General features: G+C 40.5%; 1 protein-coding gene across 1 annotated transcript in view; it reads left to right on the forward strand.

Moving 5' to 3' along the window:
* The window catches only part of arap2 (ArfGAP with RhoGAP domain, ankyrin repeat and PH domain 2), a 176,115-nt gene that overhangs the window by 70,531 nt on the left and 81,606 nt on the right, over positions 1-23,978 (forward strand). Inside the window, exons 11-14 of the mRNA XM_059354942.1 lie at positions 6,934-7,133; positions 14,183-14,268; positions 14,563-14,745; positions 20,028-20,202. Of these exons, the coding sequence (XP_059210925.1) occupies positions 6,934-7,133; positions 14,183-14,268; positions 14,563-14,745; positions 20,028-20,202 (644 nt within the window). The remainder of the gene's footprint in view (positions 1-6,933; positions 7,134-14,182; positions 14,269-14,562; positions 14,746-20,027; positions 20,203-23,978) is intronic.

Below are 23,978 nucleotides of genomic sequence, written 5' to 3' on the forward strand. Positions count from 1 at the left end.
CTAGCCTCTCCATAAGGTAAAATTTTGGGGATTTTTTGGCATGTTTTTGCTGAATAATTTTAAAACCGTTGACCAAAACCCTTAAGCTAAAAAAGTCATAGCACACTTGTCATGGCCGAGCCGGTCGATTTGATACCTTTTTTAGTGTATGAGTGACCAAACTCTAGGAGGAGTAGTCGACCAAGAAAAACACGGAAGAAACGGAAGAATAAAATCTAGGATTTAGCTCGGTGAATAGTATATAGTGTGCTCTTTCAAGCACACTCAATCAGTGAGACAGTAGGGAACTAACATCATTGTCAAGCTCTTGTTGAGCACATTTACATAGACAACACGTCTTCTCATTATCACCCAACATTGTAGTTTGTTTTTACTTTGCTCTGCCAGGAAAAACAGTATGTTGGCATGGCTACACATCAGTGCTTGTTTAGAGATGTCAATTGAGTGTAACAAGTTGACAATTCTGTCTGATATGCGGCTCTATGCTATGTTACCTGTAATGCAGGTTATTTTTGTATAAACAATCAGTGTCCAAGTCCAAGAGAAGATCCCCCTGATGACCTCTTCATCTCCAACTTTTGTAATTTCCTTTTCCGAGTAGATGACTAAATTGACTCTTACGTATAAAAATGGTGGAACTGAATACACCTCACTATATCGATATTCTATTTTTTACCTTCTTATATATTCCTGACCACATCTTTAGGTTGGTTTGGTCCAACGTGAGGCCAAATGTTTGATTGATTTATCTTTTTTGAGGAAAAGCCAAATTGTTCTTTCACCTTGTATATTTATGGCCCTAGTGATTGATGTGACTCCTTTTTATCTTTTGGATTGGAATAACAAATTCCTTTTTTATTTTATGGTTGTAGCTGTGAAGCCAGAATGTATTCAGAGGTGTCAGTGACTGGCATTTACAATCGGAGTCCCAATTTCAGCTATATTTGACCCTGCAAAACGGCTATATTGGATTATTTTCTGAAGGTGGTGGGTGGCTCTGTTATCTACTGGTTTCACATCAAGGTCATTTTAGACGCTGCTTTGACAGTCCACATATCAAAGCCGTTCATTCTCTCACTAATGAATGCAATTGGGAATGACTAGCTGTCATGTCATCTCAATTTTTAAAGAAATATTGATGCTCCTCAACACGTACTGATTAACTGCTCTTAATATTTAAGTTCTTCAATAATATTAACCACTTTATATTTGACTCTTTTACCATTATGCACATTATGCATGCATGCAAAAGAAGCCGTTTTCCCATTCATCATTCATGAAGGAGAATTAGATTTCCTCACTTACATGTAGTATGTAGAGTAGCAGAGCGTGAATGACTTAAAGGACACCAGTGGGAGTAAACTTTTAAAGAAATTTAATAATCGTCATAATAGCTTTAATGCTGACTTTAAAAGAGAATCATGAAAAGAACGTCGAGCTACCACGCACCATAATTGGATTTCTATGTTTAATTGTAACATTTTATTAAACATGAGTGGGGACTGGTACTTGGTCCTTGGGTGGACAGGGAACCCTGAAGCCCATCTGTAAAGAACAGTATTTCCAACTCCAGGCCATGAAGGTCAGGTTAGATATCCTTTTTTTTTAATGGAATAGTTGAACATGTTGGGGAATGCACTTGTTCACTTTCTTACCCAGAGTTGGATGAGAAGAACAACACCAGGCTCATGTCTGTGAGAGAGACAAGAGACAGTTAGCTTAGCTTAGCATAGAGCAGTGGTTCCCAAACTGGGGGGCGTGACCCCTGGGGGGGCCCAGGGTTACAAAAGGGGGTGGCGTGGCAAGGCTAAATTGAAATAATTTCATTGTTCTCCAATGCTGCACTGTAAAAAAACAATCTGTTTAATTTACGGTAAAATACCAGCAGCTGTGGTTGCCAGAACTTCACCGTAAAAATTACAGTGAGTAGGGTTTTCTACTGTAAATTTAAATGTAAATATCAGCAAAAACTGTAATTTAGACCGAATAATCCTGTTATTTTTATGTTCTATAGATATAGGTATGTTTTATAGATAGCCATGCTAAGCTAAGCAGCTACCGGCTTATATTTAACTGACAGGGTTACAGCTGTATTGATCTCATCAAACTTTTGTCAAGAAAGCAAATATTTTCCAACAAGTGTCAAACATTACTTTAAATAATCAATAATAGTAACTCCAGAGCCAAGCGTTCTTCATATCTGTGGAGCACTCAGTTCACAGCACACATACTTTCAGCTTTGATAACTTTCCAAAAATTACAAGGGCACAGCTTTGAGTAGCACGAGAGCTCTGAGATTGTAGTGTGTGACATGAAGGAGATGATGGCTCTGAAGCCTGTGGTTGTGAGAGTGATTGACACATTTCAGCAATATAGATTGCTTGAAAATCGCTGTGGTTGCCAACAGGTTAGTTAACTAAATGAATAGTCAGAGAAAATAATTTAACTCCAATCCACAAAGCACAATTTTAGCAAACACAAGGTTTCCAAAGTGCTGCACAAACAATAAATAGATAACACAATACAAAGAGATGTAGTAAACAATAGAACAGTAAAATGAAATAAAATAAATAAAAAATAGGATAAAATAAAATAAAATGTAAAATATACTGCCCGCACAAAATAAAATATGCATGTATACAAATAAAAACAAAAAAAATCATAAAATCAATATAAAATCAACACTCTACGTGGTGTTAAAAGCCAACGAGAAGAGTTGGGTTTTAAGAAGAGACTTAAAATGAGACAGTGAGGAGGCCTGTCTGATGTGCAGCGGCAATTCATTCCAAAGTTTTAGAGCTGCAATGGCCCGACCTCTTCATTTCCTTTTTAGAACTCTTTATTTTATATTGTCCTCTTTACCACCTGTTGGAACTTTATTATTTTGTGGCATCACATGAGACCAGCCTTCACTTCACATCTAAAAACTCGGCGGCTCGGGAACCTCCACCAACTCTACCGCTGCCTTCTGCCTCCCTTTGCTCCTCTGTGGCTTTGGAGGCCACGCTGTAGTTCAGCAGACGATGTGAGCAGTCATCTCTTTAGACGGGCCCTGGGCAGAGACCGCTGGGCACAGAACGGCTGAACCCAATCAACCTATCGATCTCTGCTGGGTTACTTGGGCGAGGCGGCCCGGTGCACATCCTCTGCTTCGGGCGCGAGCTTCCCCTCCCCATCCTCTGTCTTACTTTTCACCAGTCGCCAGGTTGCCATGGAGACCAGTGGTCCCATTTCTCCTTTCTAAGTGCTTCTTTCAGTCAAGCTAGGACTCTCTCTCTCTCTCTCTCTCTCTCTCTCTCTCTCTCTCTCTCTCTCTCTTTGCTTTTCCTCTAAATTTTATATCTCTGTCGATCTTGCTGTCTCCTATCCTCGATCGCTTGTTACATACACTCATCTAATTTTGACTTACTCGGTACATTCAGCAACTTTTACAAAATACACACACCATCCTCTCCATCACGGACCTGTGCTGTGTTGCCTTAGGCGGTATCTTCATAAGTGCTTGTTTGACAGTAATGGACACATCCAGTCTTTCCTCTTGGTGTGTGTGTGTGCATGCATTGATAGATTAAGAGGCAGGTGAATGAGTGTCCTGAAAGGATCCCAATTTTGGAGATATGATTCAGGTTTTTACTGTATGTGTGTGTGGTGTGCATATTAACTGTCATGGAAAACAATATTAGACCATTGTTTTCTTAAATTTCTTGTTCATTTTAATACCTGTTACAACTAAAAGTACATTCGTTTGGACAAATATAATGATAACAACAACAATGGGTCATAAGAGTTTAATTTAAGAGCTGATATCTAGAGATTTTCTATGGTTTTCTTGATAATAACCAAAATCATGATCAAGAAAACCCATGGAAAATGTCTAGATATCAGCTTTTAAATTAAACTCTTATGAGGTATTTTTGTTGTTGTCATTATTTTTGTCCAAACAAATGTACCTTTAGTTGTACCAAGCATTAAAATGAACAAGATATTAGAGAAAACAAGGGTGGTCTAATGATTTTTTCCATGACTGTATTTCATACTGAAAATAAAATATAGCTGGTTTTACCTCCCTGGTTGCATCAGTTTAATTTGTAGATAAGATTTAGTCAGTTTGGAATCATTTAAACTTGCTGTTCCAAAACACACTATCTCAACAAATTAGAATATCATAGAAAAGTTAATTATGTCAGTAATTCAATTAAAAAAGTGGAAATAACACATTATATTGATCCATTACGCGCACAATGAAACATTTCATGTTTTAATTTATTTAATTTCTTCTAATTATAATGATTATGGCTTACATTTAATTTATACTTAAAATTCAGTGTCTCAAAAAAATTGAATAATACAAAAGTCCAATTTCAAAAAGTATGTTTAATATGGAAATGTTGGCCTCTGAAAAGTATGTCCACCTACTACTTGGTTGGGGCTATTTGACTTGAACTACTGGAAATTGACTTTTCCATCATATTCTAAGGTATTGAGATGCTCCTGTATATGGCCAAACATTTACAGACACTGGACTGGCCTCCACTCTTCTGGGAAGGCTTTTTGAAGAATTGGCTGCAGGGATTTGCCTCCATTGCCGCATCAGTGAGGTCAGGCAATGATGTTGTGCAATAAGGCCAGTTAATATCGGTCCGGTTCCAGCTCAGTGTGTTTACATGTGCTTAGTTAACTGGTTTACAGTCAACTTCCTGCAAAACCCTGTAATCAGGACTTTGTTGTCCACAGCTAGATTTCTCCTGAAGCAAGTCGATTTCTTGGTTATGTACAGTGTACGCATCACTAGGTTTCTCATCGGCTGTTTTTTGCTGTGTCAGGAGAGCAGCTGGAAGAAATTGTCAAAAAAAGATCATTAAACTTAACGATGCATCTGTATGTTTAAACAGAGTCAATCTGATTTTGTCCAGAGCTAAACTTGCATTAACTAAATAATTATAAATAAATTGTGTTTGCATCATTTCATACAGTGAGAATACTTTCCTCTTACTGCAAACCAGTGTATTTTATCACCAGTGGGGATGGGTTGCTGTGAACATTTTCAAATGAGTTTGATATTCAGCCAAACATTTTTTTGCCGGTTGACAGAAAAATCAAACTGGTTAAAGCTTTTACTCTGGACCAGACTGGTAAATCAACCCAGCTCTAATCACAACTACAGTCAAAACTAAAATTGCACTCGAGCACGGACCTCCGCCGTGGTCAGTGGTGCATCCACATGCTCCTCAGATGGTCGTTCTTCCAACTTTGGTGTGTTCTTGAGCTTTAAGTTGTAATGTGAAACAACATAGGGCTGGGCAATATGGACCAAAAGTCATATCCCGATATATATTTAGGCTAGAACATAAATACTGTATAAAAACAAAAAAATCAAAGCTCCATAAAGTGTAAATAAACGGCGCAGCTTGCCTGAAGCAAGGATCACAGTCCAATTTGAACTATATCGATATATGCTATATGGTCTAATTCCATATCACATTTCATTTTATGGAAAAAGATCAGGTGAGCCTTGAAATCTATACCAAAATTCCTTCTGAGTTGAGGGGATGTTACTGTGAGTTTTTTCTCACTTGTGAATTCCTTTTTCCGATTATTCCAACCATGACTGCAGCACAAATCTCGCAGTGTTGACCAAAGCGAAAAGTAACTTGTGGATCCGACCAGTTAATCAGAGCTGCTTTAAAATGTCTAGGTACTTCTTTGGACCATGCTACACACTTCCACCAAATCAAATGAAAATCAAGCCGGTAGTTTTTCTGTAGCCTTGCTAAAAACCAAACCATCAAAAAAAAAAACAAACCGAGCTGGAAACATGACCTCCTTAGTCTAAGCTAGGTAGGGCTGGGCGATATGGACCAAAAGTCATATCCCCATATATTTAGGCTGAATATCAATATACGATATATACATATATATATATATATATATATATCCCGATATTTTTATCGCAAAGTGAGAGCAAATGTTCAGTCAAAGCCAAATATGACATGTCACAAGTAGTAACAGGAGTACTTTTAAAAAAATCAAAGCTCCATAAAGTGCAAATTTAAATGAAAAAATATCTTAAATAAAAGCCGCAGCTTACCTGGAGCAAGAATCACAGTAAAAATTTGAACTGTATTTGAACTGTGTAATTCCATATCACATTTATAAATATATCGATATGTTATTTATATTGATATGTCGCCCAGCCCTAAAGGTAAGTAGTAGGATAGTGTGAGGAAATCTCTGATTAATGACCCGCTGCATGCATACATAACAAGGCTACTACAGCGCATGTAAACTTCTTGCAAACACACTTTTTCTGTCCTGACTGTAAGATTTCCATTAATTGGACACGAACACCCACATAATTTCTACCATAGAGCATAATTACTGACATGAAAGTACAGTCTCAGCCACTAAATCTGAACCCCTCTGAACAGAAGAAGCAGCATCACCAGGTCTATCTCAGCGATTTCCTTTTTTATTTTTTTTATTTTCTCACTTTTAAATTGGCAGAGCTCTTGATGCAGGTCCTGATGGAACAAGAGTGTTAAACATGATTTTTTAAATGTATATTGAAGCTGTAAATGTGTTAAATGTGTTAGGTTTATAGTCTTTTTCCATCTCCATTTCTCAACTTTCCAGAGTCTAATATAGAAATAATATCCTGAAAAAAATGTCCTGCATTAGCACTTTATAGATTTTAGTGGTGCAAGGTGAGTCAGATTGATTGACCTGCCCCGTCGACTCCCCTATCAATTTCACCAAATCTATTGCAATCACACATAGGCATACACACTGAGCAAACCCCCCAAAACTACTCCAAATACTGCACGCCCCCGTAACCCTGCCAAGCGATACTATGCTGTTTAATTGCTCTCTCAAATCAAATCAATAACAGTGAGGCATGTGTTGGGGTGGGGGGCAAAAAATCAATTGTTGCAGCTTCACGGCCGAGTCAGAACGGGAGAAGGAGGAGTGGATTGAAGCGGTCCAGGAATCGATTGCTGAGACACTCTCCGACTATGAAGTGGCAGAGAAGATCTGGTTCAACGAGGCCAACAGGAGCTGCGCCGACTGTCGCGCCCCACAGCCGGAGTGGGCGTCTGTCAATCTGGGCGTGGTCGTCTGTAAGAAGTGTGCAGGTAAGGGACATGTGTTTACTCTTGGCTTCCATTTACTCTCCAAAGCAGACACACATGCTGGATGCAGGCAGCAGTAAACAACATGCTGTGCTTAGAGTGCACTGTGATAAACAACCCCCGCATGTAAACACCAGCCGACACACTGCATTGTGTGAATGGAAGCTAGCAGCATGTCAAAACACCTTTACATTATATATGTTGCATATGTTGCAATCAAAATAAATGTTTTCTTTATCACATTTCTTGTGCGTCACTTGGACGCCACCTTTACATTTGTATCTCATCAAACCATGACTCATAAAATAGTCATTTTGCAGGTGTTTATAATGGGATTTTAGAGTAATTTCCTGAGAGGAATTAAGTAAATATCAATTAGTTATGTATTACATTAACATTTAAATTTTAACAAACATTTTAATGTGAATTTGCCTGTAAATAAATTCAACATGAATGCTCAGTAGACACTCTTGGTATTAATTATTATAATTTTGCCAATTGAACCATGCGTCTACAGGTGCATCTCAATAAATTAGAATATGATGGAAAAAGTCCATTTCCAATAGTTCAAGTCTTTTGTAATATTCAATTTTTTTGAGACACTGAATTTTAAATCTTCATTAAATGTAAGCCATAATCATTGTTATTAGAAGAAATTAAATAAATGAAGACATGAAATGTTTTATTCTGTGTGTAATGGATCTACATAATGTGTTATTTCCACTTTTTGAATCGAATTACTGACATAAATTAACTTTTCTATCATATTCTAATTTATTGAGATGGACCTGTATGGTATTTTACCTCTAATTAATCACCTAGTGTTTACAGCAAGACTTTCTGGACGTTATCAACACATTTTGGACGCATAAAACAATGTGATATTGGAAGTAACTAACAAACCCCAAATTAAGTTTAGTTTATTATGATTCAATTAGATTATTAATGAGTTTTTCTTCTGCAACAATAAGCCAAACACACAACATTCTGTTGCTGGGAAGTCACAGTGAAAACCTTATCATTAATCCTCTGAAATCTTGGGATATTATGTCTGTTAAAAAAATCTGTTAAAAAATCTTCACCATGCCATGTTGGTATCAGTTTTTTCAACCTCAATATTTTTTTTTTACTTTGACTTACTGGATCAAATTTTTGAACCCAAAAGAAACAAAGAAAAACATAAAATCTGATCTTGAAAATTATGTTTCAAAACACAGAATTTTAAATGTTGCAAATATGAATACAGGTTGCAAATATAACAGATAAAATGAGGATAATCTCTAGTTCTATATTTTTATACTAACTATATTTGACATTATCTCCGGTTGAACATGGCCAAATATAATAAAAATATGCCATGGAGTTTCAAGCCAGAAATTTAGCTGGCAAGGCTCAATGTTGCTTAATTTTTATGGCGTCATGTCATGAAGAAGTAATGTGCAGGTGGTTTCATGGACTCTAGAGGGTTAAGAATAAAAAGAGGCACCGTGCTGCATTTGAAAAGTTATAACTAGACTCAAAAAGCTGCTAAAGTTTCGTGCTCGACTCTTAATTTGTATGTGTGGTCTGCTGTTTGTTTGTGCTCTGACCCAGCGGCTCTTCTGGAATAAGTTCTCAGGTGATAAGCCACTTATGGGACTTGGCGTCTGGCCTCTGGACTCCCTAATCTATTTGGCAGTGCTGGATGGCTCAGATGAAATGACAACAAAGATTAAGCCACGGGCGAGAACTTGAGGGATCCCAAACTGCCTCTTGACCCGCTAAACATGATTAGAGAGAAGCAGCAGCCATGCCTGATGTAGAGGGATATCTGGTCGGTGTGTAGTTTACTCCTTCTTCCCCCTCCAGATCTCCTCCAGGCCTGAGATTCCTCCCAGAGTCATAAGTTTTAATGCGATTCTTCACCTCACCTCGGCAAAGCCCATGTAATTGGTACGCATCAGATATCCAACATCCCTTTTCAAACACCCTTAAATGATTTCATTTGCAGGGGTGTTTAATATTACATTTTGTCGACACGCTGGGCGAGAGAGGGTGAATATCTGCAACGAGGAAGCTGTCCTCACTCTGTGCTCTCCTTAAATTAGGCGGTGGTCCATTTGGAATACCAATGACTGCTCATGCTTTTAATTAGCGCTCCCATGTCATGGACAATAAAGAGAAATGCTGAACAAGAGAAAGAGGAAAGAAGTAATGAGAAGGCTAATGGTAAAAATGATCCCAGATTGGCTCTCCTCTTTTAATGCCAAGACAGAATTAATTTTAATAGTCTGTAGCTTCACTCTCTGATGTGGAGAACTTTCATATACTGTAATATTTTGTCTTTGTTTGCGAGACATGCACTGTTTATTTATTTTTTTTTTATGAAAAAAGATAATCTGTGTTTATTGTTGATATTAAAAAACAGGCAAATCTGATGAAAAACACAATCATACAAAAGCCAGGGTGAAATTGCTTTAAAAAAAAAAAAAAAAAAAAAATTCTAGCACAGACACAAATTTGTTTTTCAAATTACTTTAAGAGACAAACAAATACCCAATCAGCTGCTCATTTGTCTCCCATTTTCTTTTCCCCTTTCTCTTCGTAAGTGAAAACGCAAATTGGAAGTCATAATTATCTGAAGCATATTCTGTGTTGACCTTGTCACAAGAGCAGCTTCTGTCTACTTTCAGCAGGAACCACTGCTGCAAATGATAAATACTTCAAAAAATGAGGGAAAATATCTAAAAACTGGTGAGGCTTACCCCTGGATTCGATTGGATGCGTAACGGCTGCAGATCCGTCGTCGGAGCCGTTACGCACCCATTATAATCAATGTGTGAGATTCCACCGACTGCAGATCCGCTGCGTAATGAGTCCGACAACGTATGGCCATCCGACAGCCCTCGCAACACTTGCGCAGAGCTTCTATTTTTGTCGGATGACGGAGCACGCCGCATAAATTCAGCACAGAACAGATCGTTCGGGACAGGAAGTCGTGCACAGACACAAAATAAAACATCCGGTATATTTTCAAAATAAAGTACCTTGGGTTCACGGCGGATCGTATTTCATAACTTGAAGACCTGAAATCAACAGGTTAGAGGTTTTCACTCGTCTTTTCACCCCACTGACACCGCTCACTCCGGTGCTTGTTGTAAACAAACAGAGATCGCTAAGGCTTGTTAACTAGAGGCTCTCGTTAACAAGCCGGCCGACCTCGTTAGCGCTCGTTAAGACGGAGTCGCTGGATTTGTCTCCAGTCATTAACGAGGAGATGTTGATTATCTTCCAGTTATATCAATTGATTAGGCGTGAATTCGCGAGATCTCGTGCGTCCTCGGGACTCTGCTGTCCGCAACAGCTCCGACACATACGGATCCGGTGGGTGTTGACGGACTGCGTAGATACGCAGCCGTTGCGGACGGACCCCTTTCGGAGTCGTTACGCATCCAGTGGAATCCCGGCGTTAGTGCCTGCATTTGTTTATTTTGGTATCCACTTCTTTTTGCAACACAGTCAATTCAAACCCAATTAACTCTCCTTTTAGCTCTGTTTTGGTCTCCACCAAACCTTGCAGGATTTATCTCTTTAGCAGCTAAATGCTCAACAAATTTCACTTGCCAGCTGGTAACTATCAGTTACCTGTATCAGAACTTTTTTCAAAACTGCCTTATACAGTTCGTAATGACTCCCTCTCCTGTTGGTGTTTCTCTGCAATTTTTAACCCAACATAGAAGCCTTTGTCCACACCTTTGAACTAGCCAAACCCACTCTGCTGAGTCACTTTATTGCCCCAATAATTGAAGCTGTCCCTTTTCTACATTGTGCTTTTTGTTCCCTTTCTTCTCCGACGATGCTACACAACCCACCGGCGGAAATTACATTACTCAACAGACTAGCAGGCCCCTCTCCACACATATAATTGCAACAAACTCCTCTAAACGAGGATGTAACTTGTAGAGTCGTCTGCTGGCAACAGTTGCCACGGTAACGCACGCATGCAGTTGCTGTGCTTTGTTTCCTTCTGACTCATCACTGAGTTAGGGGAAAATGCCACATAAGTACAGGGAGTTGGGAAAAGTGCTCCATGAACTGTCGGCTGGGAAAGTTTTTAATTGGGGGGTGAAATCCTCAGAATGTTGGTTATCTTTTTTGTGAAAGCTGCTGTGATGGGAATGCCCTTTTGTGTGTTGTTTTGGTTCTATGGGAAAGATGAAGACATTTACAGCAGGCTATTTATACATAAAGATCTCACCATGTACCCGGTGGAACATGCGCAGGCACACTTTTTTCAGCTTCATTACCCTTACACAAGTGAAAATGGTCCTGTGGTGCTGTAAGGCTCAGCGGTGAGAGCGTGGCTGTAGAAATGCAGCAGGAGCCCAGAGTGAAATATTTTTACTCCTTCACATGCAAAAGTGACAGAAACATGGTCTTTGGCCTTTATTTGTCAAGCAGGACTTAAAGACAGTGATCATGCCTCTCTTTTCAATGCGACTTTTTGGATTGGACGAACTAGATGCAAACTCAAGTTTGAACACTCTGCATCAACATTTGACACTTCAATGTGGACTTGTTCCACAGAATATTTAATAATATCCTGGGGGAAGAAGAAAATCTATTCTACTTGTAGTTGCAGGGATCAGCTGAAACACAGACCAGCATGGACAGGAGCATTATATCATTATTGTTGGTGTGTTGTTAAAAAAAATAACCCCTCGAGATTTGTTTAAAACATATGACCAAATAATGAATCGGCTTAAACCATCATTTTCAATTGCTACCAAGTCTTTGTTAAAATATTAAAACATTGCTAAATTCTTTAATTAGAAAATGAAAAAAACATTTGATTAGGCATAACATCCTGGGGCCATTGAGAAGTGTTCCTCACTCCCTTGTCAGACTTTTAATATTAGAAACTTGATAATTCAAAGCTTGTTAAAAGTTCCCACTTCATCACACCTCCTTAAGGAGGTTATTCATCACATATTATTAATGTTCAACTCTGCTCAGTGTTAAACAACTCCAGACAAAGTGCTGAAATAGGTGATGTGTCCTCACTCTAAGCACTGTGTTTGATACAATAAATAACACAGTGCTGATAGATAAGATGAAACATCTACCCTCAAGTGGATCCATACCTATTTAATTAACAGCCAATCAAATCACACATGGTGTTCCACAGGGCTCAGTACCTGATCTACTGCTTTTTGGTTTTTATTTTTTACTGTATATGCTTCCATTCAACTAAATTATACAACTATGCCATATTTCCAATCATCCTAAACCTTTAAATGATTTAGACCAAATGTCAGTCAAATACAACAACATTTCATACATATATAAAACAGTACATATTCAAATGATTACAAACCCAAATTGTAGTGATTGATGCTGATTTTAAAAAAAACCCTCCAAAACAAAACAAAAAACAAACCAATGTGGACACCAAATTTAGTAATTAGCAGTCTAATTTTATCTGGATTCCCATGTTGACAAAAGCCACACACAGACTGAACTGGTTTACCAGTTTTTACCACAAGGTGTTGCACTTGACTCATCAGCCACTCTAGAGTGGAACATAATGAGACTGACAACTCCAGTCCACTTAGCAGAAGTAATGCCCCTCTGTATCTCAAGCTGCCAGAAGAAGGAGCAGGACAACTGACACTTTTCATGCCTGTTTCCTGTGAGAGTTAATCTTACAGTTGGAGTTTCCTGTGAGATTTACCCCTAAAAACTCATGCACTTTCTAGTAAACAAAACAATGGGCATAATATAGTATATTTTCCCTTCTCCAGCCTCGACTGAAATGTGATAAGCTAAGTGTGCACGGCCTGCCAGACACTAGTGGGTCCACTCAATTTATAAACAAACATTATTTTATGTTTATTATGTTGTTGTTTTGCTTTTTACTGATGCAGTAAAAGTTGGTTTTAGCACAGTGACCTCATCGTCTTCAGGTTGCACGCAAGTGGAGAAAAAAATAATAATGAAAAAAATGTGTGGCCAACAACGCTCTGGTGGTGGTTAATGTACCTGGTTGCCCCGCCCGAGTCTATTTGTAGGAGGCACTGTAAAAGGATATTATGCCAGCCTTTTTGTGTTGGGGTCTGTCCTCATTTAGGATCCTAGTGGCCAAGCATTCACCACATCAAGCCTGACCAAAATGGGATATGTATTGGTATATCACATTCAGAATCCAATCTGGTAGCAATTTCACCAGTCACTCAACTTTATGGTTTATTCTGGTCAGTATGGCCATGATAAAACTCCAGTATTCTAAAAATTGTCATAAAAGTCATAAACACTAGTTATCAAAAAATAATTCAGTTTTATTTTCTCTTTTTCATATCTTAGACGGCAAAAATTTCTATGATTTCTGGCTTCTGTGCTATGTAGATCAGTTTAAAACTGCCTTTATACAGCTCATGGTCCCACATTTTCATTCACAGCTGCTCTACTTGAGCATAGAGGACAGTAATGAGATCATGCCAAATCTAAATCTAAAATTATCCGCCTTTACACACAGGACAATAATTCACATTCACACATACAGCGTGTTTCTGCATAATGTATTATGCATGTATGCTCTGTCTTTGGCCATAAGCAACCCTAGAAGCCTCTCGTTCACCCAAATAAACAGGCCGACCCACAAACACAATGAATTACTCATGATTCATTAGCAATTAATGGCCCTCGTTCTGTGCTTTCATTTCCAATTAGGAGTGCTGAGGGGACTAAATATGTCTGTTGTGAGTGAGAGAATGAGCTTCCAGTCATGCTCTGTTTCTCCATCTTGTAACTGCCTGTTTATTGTTTATTCCATCACTGACATGTGGTGTGTGTTTGTGGGCACACTTAGGAGATTTCCATGCATATATGTACATGTTAATTAGTTTTTTTCTTGTGAACTTTTCAGGAACTACAAGCGTAGCCTGGCAGACATGCATTTTTGAATACATCTAATTGAGAAAGGTTTCATGAACCCGAGGGCTGTGTGAGTGTTCTGTCTGTGTTTTTGTGCATCTGTGAACTCGTGTTGATGACTGTGTCTTCCTGTGTATCAGGGCAGCACCGCTCCCTTGGCCCAAGTATTTCCAAAGTGCGGAGCTTGAAGTTGGACAGCAGCATCTGGAGCAATGAGCTCGTAGAGGTACGTAATGTTCATTTCGCAATGGATTTGAAATTCTTTATAGAGTATAATCCACAGCATTGCCACAAGGGTTTAAAGTTGCGCCTTATTGACCACTTTATGCTTACCTTAAAAGTGCTTGTTAACTAAAACAAAATGCCCAGTGAAGACCTGAAAAACTGCTGTCAGACTTTACTTTGATTCAAGGCTCTGCAGATTTTTTTTTCCCTTTGTAGAACTATAAGTAGGGATCTACTTATAGTTCTACAAATGATTCTTACCTATATCCCCTCTCCATGATCTTTAACCCCTCAGCTCTTCCTGGAGGTGGGAAACAAGAATGCTAACAGTTTCTGGGCTGCTAATCTTCCCTTGGAGGAGGATCTCTACAGCGGGGCTTCCGTGGAACAACGGGCCACGTTCATCCGCAGGAAGTACAGGGAGAGGAAGTACCGGAGAGTGTTGGATGGCTTTGATGACCTGGAGCAGCTCAACCAGGTAACAACCATCATAAAGAAACATTCTCAAATCAAAAGACTCAAATGGATGTGATAGAAGCTAGCCAGTACTCAGCTAACATGGTTGCATATCAATGTTTGTTTTATGTCTACATTAACACCTAGTAGATGTTCCTGTCTTATTTTACCTGCCACTTTTTCACCAGAAAGTACTTTGCCTCTGATACTACTCCCACTTCTCCAACCACATGCCAAACTTGTTTGCGTGTTCACTAAAAACAGTCTTGTCTGCTTTCCTCTGTAAACAAGTAGAGCAGATGTGGTGCACGTACAGCAGAGCTACAACTTCCTAACTCCCTCCCTGCTTTGACAAGTTATCCTCAAAATTTAAGTTGGGGTTAGTGTTTTATTGGCTGCGTCTTTAAGTGTTGCCTCATACACACTGAAAACAGTACATCAGGATGTTGGCTTGTGCCAGAAGTTCTTTTTCTTTTTGAGTGCTGCACTCTCTACCTGGAAGTTGTACTGCATTTCATACCAAGAATACATTGAATTTTAAGCACACACTGGATATAGTCAATGTATTTACCTGGGAACTGTCAGAATATCTGCAGTTGAGGGCCATATGGAAAAGTATACTGGGTTGTGTTTTGTAGGTTTATATGTATATTAGGTTTATGTTGGACTGTATGAAAGAAGTGGGCATAGCTTTTTTGGAATAGTGTTTTTAAACCTCAAGTGTGGCATTTTGTTGTAGCATGATGATTTTTTTGGACCATTATTGGACAAGAGGGCTGTGCTCGGGAGGAGGATGCTAAGTTACCTGCTAACGCTAGTATTAGCAAGCTAGCTTGGTAAGCAAGTTGCATCTGTAATTCACGTTAACTATGATATTACCGTGGATGCCATTTTGGCAAGAGAAAAACAGGCTTAAGTAGAGTCAACACCTTTTAGTACACCTGAATAATGAAAAAGACATTTTCAGGCAACAGAATTGTACTATTAACTTTGATGAACTGTAAACACACTGTCAAAGAATCACATTTATAGGATGAAAACACAGTGCACAATGGTAACTTGGCAATTACATGGTAGCCACGCCCTAAAGTATACCCTTCTTTATTGTTTGTTTTCCTGTAAATGGGACCATAATTCACAAAATGAATGTTATGTTGTATTCAGAAGACTTCAAACTAGCTATTGAGACCATAAACCTGTTTGAATAATTTTTCACTGAGGTAACACATCAAATGAGGGTTAGGGTAATAACAATCAGACTTGTTTTACAACCAGTGGAGTCGCCCCCTGCTGGCCATTAGAAAGAATGCAGGTTGAAGGTAGTTCCTCATTGGCTTCACATGCTGTACTTTTAAAGCTCTGATATACTTCAGCTCTGCTATATTTTAGACAATGGAATCAGGAGAAGGGGACTTTCACCACAGGTAGAAAAGTTTTGCTCTGCCAGCATGTAAAACTGCATGAAATCTCCCTTTTTTCTTTCTCTAGTTAAGTATTTTTCTCTTCAGGTTAGAGCAAAGGGCAGCAGAAGTTCACGAACCTGTGGTGATAAGTGGTCACCGACAGGAGCTCTATCTGTACTTCTAAGGAACAACAGTGAATGGTGTACTCCATTAGTTAAATCCACTGAACCTGGAAAAGTCCATATATCCCTGACCTTTTGACTATCAGTAAGACTGTGCTATAAGTCTGAAAATGCCAAAGGGGAAGTCTGATCGATCTTAAGTGCAAGCAGGTTGACGCAAAGGCCTCCTCTTCCAGTTTGTGGTTTCGGGTTTATTGCCGTGGCAAAAGAAAAGCGCCTGTTTTTTTGGCATCCTCTAAAAGAGAGGGTCTTAAAAGCACCGAGCACTGAGCCTCCAAACAGCTAAGTTTCCACCTGCGTCAGCATTTACGCAGATCAGCCCACTTGTATTGTTTTCTTTAGTAGAAAGAGAGGGATGGGGAGAAAGAGGGAATGAAGGGGGGAAAGTAAGGAAGAGATATACTCGCTAGCTAAGTGGAAAAGTGGATTAGGATCCACAACAGAAACGCTTGGGTTGGTTTTATTGCGGCTTTGCTGGCCTTCGCGTGTGTGTATGTGGGAGTGTGTGGTGTGTACATGTGTGTGAACATGTGTGCTGCACCACTAAGGATGTGTGAATTTGCTGTTATAGTGGGAGTTCTTTTTTTTTTTTTTGCAGGAAAGGAAGTGTGACAGACACAAGAGAGTGTGGCTGCCTAAAAGGGTTTGGCCTGTGAAGAAGTGTGTGTGTATGTGTCCATGTATTTGTGTGTGTGTGTGTGTGTGTGTGTGTGTAGGGGCATAAGAGCAAGGGAGTGAGAAAGAGAGAGAGGAAGAAGGTGGAAGTGGGTGGTTGTGTTTGCTTTCTTTCTGTCTAGTCTGCCTTTATAAATGGGCTCAACAGATTTGATAGGGATCAATGTGTCATAGAGCAGTTACACACACCTTGACGCACACCATATGTGTGTGTATGTGTGCTGAAATAATAACTCTTTAAAAACAGTTTCATTTATCTTAACAAAAAGTAATAAATCACAAGCAACCTATAAAAAAAAAATACCAAAAAAAGTATTTTTAACATAAACAAGGACACTGAGTCTAATCTCATTGGGCACGCTGTTCTACTTCTGTGTCACACTTACTTACCATAACACAAGTATGAATATGAAAAAAATAAAAGCTATATAAAACCTATTCCTTTGGGAGTCTACTCTGGAACAAAGACAATAATACTGGCAATTTCCTCATTGACATTCATGCAATTTTGAAATCATGCAATGGCATTTTAACAAGCTTTATAGGCACCGGGGTCATGAAACTCGCTCATCACATACAGTAAATTACCGTTTAAAGTGTCAATTCAAGTAATGAAATGAGAATAAAAAGGTGGCGGAGTGATTTAAACCTGCCTGCATCAGTGTGTCTCTTACATAATCCGAGCGGTGCATGCTTATTCTGATTTTTTCGCTCTTCATCCGGTCTCTTCATTTCATGCCCTCTCTCTTTATCCCGCACGCTCTTTTTCTCTGTCCCATGTTCCCCATTAGAAGCTCATATCCCAGTGACCTCCACAGAGTCTCCGCAGGCCACATGACCTAGAGAGGGGGGTGTCAAAGGACCTTCTTATATCATTACACACACACTCACACACACATAAACCCCTCTAGTGGCTGAAGTAATTGCTCTGACACGGAAGGTCATTTCCAGAGACGATACAGAATAAGGCCAGGCTGCTTGGGACTATTTTGCCGTAATCTGACCCCGTCTTGTGTGTGGGTGAGACAAAGGCAAAGAGAGCGAATAAACTAATCATATCTTTATTATTTTTTACGCTTTTTCTGATCCGATCTTGCAGGAACTGTGCTCATAGACAGAAATAAATGAGTCTGTGTGCTCGGAACACAAACGTTTGTTTCAGTGCAGGTCCTTTGTGTGGGTGCGCAGGTTATATTGACAGGTGCTTTGTTTGTGTGTGTGCTTTGCCTGTGTGTATATGCGCAGTCTCGCCGTGCCTCACTTTCAGACGGGTCTTGCTTGTTTGTGGCAGATCGATGCAGCTTACTGACTCGCTCCAAGTCCGATGAAAGGAGAGGTTGCTCGTTGAAATTCCGCCGTTTGCCACTCGACTCTTCTGTTGATCCACTTTGTCGCGGGTCATCGTGCACAATGTCACATCAATTGACTGGACTGATAGGAAAAGACAGACGGAGAGAAAAAATATCATCCTGCATCAGACTGTATTCTTCTGACTCTTTAATCGTGCTCCTCTTAGCCGGTTCAAACAGGTGGATAGTTTTATCAAAGCACGTCTGCATTGGCTAGACACTACAGATCTATACAAGTGTGGTTTTCAGGTCCGAAAGTGCAGAAACTCCAACATCAATAGATGAATGCTGAAGTCAGTGCGTAGGTGCTTTAAGCAGCAGTTCTTCTAATGACCACCGGATGCTGTTAAGAACATTCAGTCTGTGTTTGAATCAAGGCGAAAGCACTTTTGTAAAAGGAAACTGACATCGATAAAAGGAATGTAAGAAGAGTATAAAGAGTCAGAAATTACTCATTATCTCTCTTCTGACCTCTTGATGGCTGTTGAACTGATGATATAATGATATATGCTGATATATTAATAATAACCTTTATCTACAGATTAAGATAAACCACAGACCTTGTTTTGTACACCCTGGACAGATCGCCAGGTCGATTTAACTATTTAACTGAATGCAGTGGGTGTGTGTCCACAAAATTAAATTCAGTCAAGAATCGTTTTGTCACATAAGAGAAAATCTAGATTGATAAGTAGCACTATGGATAAGAGTAGCACTATGGATAAGATTAAAAAAATATATATATATTTGAATTTGGGGTGAACTATGTTTAAAACACATGCCATTCTGTAATTAAAGAAAGTTTTATCTACTGACTTATTCACCATTTACTATTCACACCCTTAATTTCTCTAAATTGTCAAATTGGTTCTTTTTTTCGTACTGCATTTGCCAGTTTCATATTGTATCTTGCATCTCTTGAATATGTGATGTTTAGAAACAGAGTATTCGCTCCATGCACTTCCTCGGTATGCTCTGCTGTTGTTATTTGCTCAGTTCATTTTTTATTTCATGCCTTTATTCCCACATTTCTCCTCTGCGAAACTGTTAGTTTCATTATATTTAATATGGCCCATTTGTCCTGTTCTTATTTGCTATATTCCTTTTTCACAGGGATTAGAGATTTAATGATTCCCACAGGGAGTATTAAAGTTTGATCTTATTTTAACTTCTCTTTTGAGATCAGCGGGCGGAACTCAATTCTAAACTTTTATATGGTTTTCCGACGCCGCTTTATAGACTCTTTGTCCTCTATCAACCTGGCATGCACACATAGACACACACAGCCCCAGCAAGCTGCTCCTCCTACACGAGGAAGTGAGCCCATGCTCGCATTTCCAGGGATTTTCACTGGTTCATTGTCGGGGATGTGGAATTTTTAACGGTATTAATCCAGCTATAGAAAGCTACTTAAAAATGCAATGAGCCGTGACTGCACTGATTCAGTCTTTTATTAGTCTATCATGCCAGGAAATGTTAAATGACAGCTGGACTTGCACGAGTAAGATTTGCCACCACATAAATCAGCCTTAGGAATCTGCATTACAAATACGTCACAATTAAAAATATAATATTATCCTATATATACATTATTGAAGAATTGTAAAAATGGTTGCGACCTCATGGGACCCATAGGCCGAGCAAAGGCACAGTACAGAGAAAGTGTTCATGTGCCGTTTTAATGCTCTTTTACAGGCGCTGTGTGCAGCTGTGGTTTTGCCTGACGTGCTGCAGACCATGGCGCTGGTGTTCAGTGGGGCAGATGTTATGTGCGCCACCGGGGATCCAACCTCCTCCACCCCGTATCTCTTGGCCCAACGTGCTGGACATAAGCTACAGATGGAGTTCCTGCACCAGAATAAGCTCTCTGGTAAGCAACTCTACATGCCTCCTTTTAGTTCAGCCTATTTATTGCAGTTTGCAATAAAAACCGATACAGATTTACCACTTGAAATTAGTTTAAATCAGTGGGTCTATGTTTTCTTTTTTTGTAGCTGATAATCACCAGTTTTGTAGGCTGAAATGACTGTTGCTACCAGATCTGGACTAATGTTTTGAGTTGGCTTAAAAATGTCGCTTCAGCTGACTTCTTAGTGTTTCCAGCTGACTCATATCAAAAGAAGAATCTTTCAAACAGTCCTCAGTATATACTTGATAGCTACATGAATGATATATGAGACTGTCTCAGTTAATACGTATGGCCGAGTGTTACTATTGACATTTTATGTCAACCAAATAAGTATTACCCTGGGATCTTAGGACACTGGGAACACTGGGCTTTGGGAACATAGGTCCTTGGTACCATAAGACCCTGGTAACAAAGGACCCAGGGGAAATGGGTCCTTGGGCACATAGGACCCTGGGACCACAACACCCTGGGACCACAAGACCCTAGGAACATAGGACCCTGGGAACATAGGACCCTGGGAACATAGGACCCTGGGAACATGGGGCCTTGGGACCATAGGACCTTGGGAACATAGGACCCTGGGAACATAGAACCCTGGGAACATGGGGCCTTGGGACCATAGGATCTTGGGAACATAGGACCCTGGGAACATGGGGCCTTGGGGACATAGGACCCTGGGAACATGGGGCCTTGGGACCATAGGACCTTGGGAACATAGGACCCTGGGAACATAGGACCCTGGGAACATAGGACCCTCGGAACATGGGGCCTTGGGACCATAGGATCTTGGGAACATAGGACCCTGGGAACATGGGGCCTTGGGGACATAGGACCCTGGAAACATGGTGCCTTGGGACCATAGGACCTTGGGAACATAGGACCCTAGGAACATGGGGCCTTGGGGACATAGGACCCTGGGAACATGGGGCCTTGGGGATATAGGACCCTGGGAACATGGGGCCTTGGGGATATAGGACCCTGGGAACATGGGGCCTTGGGGATATAGGACCCTGGGAACATGGGGCCTTGGGGATATAGGACCCTAGGAACATGAGGCCTTGGCAAATAGGACCTTGGGAACATAGGACCCTAGGAACATGGGGCCTTGGGGACATCGGACCCTGGGGACATAGGACCCTGGGAACATGGGGCCTTGGGGACATAGGACCCTAGGAACATGGGGCCTTGGGGACATAGGACCCTGGGAACATGGGGCCTTGGGGATATAGGACCCTAGGAACATGAGGCCTTGGCAAATAGGACCTTGGGAACATAGGACCCTGGGAACATAGGACCCTAGGAACATGGGGCCTTGGGGACATAGGACACTGGGAACATGGGGCCTTGGGGATATAGGACCCTAGGAACATGAGGCCTTGGCAAATAGGACCTTGGGAACATAGGACCCTGGGAACATAGGACCCTAGGAACATGGGGCCTTGGGGACATAGGACCCTGGGAACATGGGGCCTTGGGGACATAGGACCCTGGGAACATGGGGCATTGGGGACATAGGACTCTAGGAACATTGGGCCTTGGCAAATAGGACCCTGGGAACACAGGATAGTGAGAACATAGGAACCTGGAATCTTAGGGACCTTGAAACATAGAACCCTGGGAACATATGGACTTTGGAACTCAGGCACACTCCTGAATTAATGCTGACTTGCTGCTGTAGACTGTTAGTTAGGCAGCCATTCTAACATTAATGGTTCATGTTCAGACAGACAAATGCTGTCTAATCAACTTCTTATGGTTTGGTTTCTGACATCTGAGTACATCTATTTTTTCTCACAATTACTGTACATTCTCTTTGATTTATTTAACAAAGGGAGAAAGAGTTCCAGGTAGAAAACAGGAAACTTTTCCATGGCCAGTGTTCAGCTCAGGTGAGGTGCTAGACCACAGAAAGTAGCTATGAAACAGAATAACTCATATATTCTCCTGGACAGACCTAAAAAATGAGCTGATGCACTCACATAAATCTGTGAGAAGGCCTTTAAACTCGGTGTGTGAGTTGGATTTTTACAACCATCGGCGCCACATATATTCAGCCCGTTGTCTTTATACTTTAACAAGCCAATCATGTTTAAAACTCATACTCACCGCTGTGCCGCTACATTTATAAAAGCACAGTGGGAGGTTTTTTTTTTTTTCATCCACTGCCATGAATAGAAAATGAAGGCAGAAAAACCCACAAATTTGAAGCTAGTGAGTTTTAAGTAAAAAATTCTCTCTCTCTCTCTCTCTTTCTTTTTCTAGGTCTCTCTCTCTCTGCTACTTTCCCCCAACTCTCCTTTGTATTACCTACCTCATGTTCCCACCATCGGAGGCCCGGCACAGATGTGCTGTGTCGTGCGGCTTCCTCGTGACGGGTGTGTTTTGTTTGTGTGGTTGCACACAGGGCTGATGATAAGAATGTATTAGATTAAAGGAGCGCGAGAGGCCGTTGGCTGGGGCCGGGGGAGACTTTCTCAGGGACTGTATTTTACATAATGTATGCGCTGCATCTGTGCACACTTGCCGGCTTCGAGCCTGTTAGGGACTCCTAATTGCTAGCATGGGTCACCTGGTCGCCTTGGTGATGGCCATTACTTGGAGGTATGCTAGAAGACACACATTCAGAGAGACAAACGGACACACACACACACACACACACACACACACACACACACGGTATTGTCCATCTGAAATTTGTAGCATGCAGTAAGTCTATATGCTCATTATGTGTCTGGAGGTTGTAGGGGCTTATCATTAACAAACAGAAATATGGAGCTAACCAGACTCTTCCTATTGAGACGGATGTCCAACTAAACTGACCAAACACTGCAGGCAAGAAGGACCTGGGTCAGGGAGGCTACCAAGAACCCAAATGCCACTCTGACAGATTTACAATGTTCCTTGGCTGCAGTGGAGATCTTGCCTCAGGGTCAACAGTCAGTGCAGCATTTTGCAAGTTGAGACTATACAGCAGAGTCACCACAATAAAGCCAAGCTGACCCAGGGTCAGATGCTCCATTAGTGCTTACTTGTTCACATAACAGACTAAATATCTCTATATCTGCAAAACTGACAAACTATGAGCCTTGTCTCTCTTCTTGAGATCCTGAAATTCCAACCCAAGCAATTTATTTCGCATTTGACAAGAATTTGATTTAATACCAACGTTCAGTGCCAGCACAGTGAAGAAGCAATGTCATAAATTGATCCTGTAGATATACACTCAACGGCCACTTTATTAGCTTTCAAGGTATGGCTAATAAAGTGGCTGCTGTAGTATTCTGCTGCTTCAAGGTTGGATGTTTTGTGCGCCCAGAGATGCTCTTCTGCATAGCTTGGTTGTAACGAGTGGTTCTTTGAGTTACTGTTGAACCAGTCCGGCATTTCTCCTCTGACCTCTGGCATCAACAAGACATTCTCAAAGCCCAGAGAACCGCCACTCACTGCACATTTTCTCTTTATCGGATATTTTTTTTGTAAACCTTAGAAATAATTGTGTGAAGGTCCCAGCAGACCAGCAGTTTGTGAAATACTCAGACCAACAACCATGCCATGTTCAAAATCACTTAAATCACCTTTCTTTCCCATTCTGATGCTCGCTTTGAACTTCAGTGGGTTGCCTTCACCATGTCTACAGGCCTAAATGCATTGAGTTGCTGCCGTGTGATTGTCTGATGAAATATTTGCGTTAACAAGCAGTTGCACAGGTGTACCAAATAAAGTGAGTGTACATTGTT

The sequence above is a fragment of the Centropristis striata genome, chromosome 17 (genome assembly GCF_030273125.1).
Source record: "Centropristis striata isolate RG_2023a ecotype Rhode Island chromosome 17, C.striata_1.0, whole genome shotgun sequence".
Classification (NCBI taxonomy): domain Eukaryota; kingdom Metazoa; phylum Chordata; class Actinopteri; order Perciformes; family Serranidae; genus Centropristis; species Centropristis striata.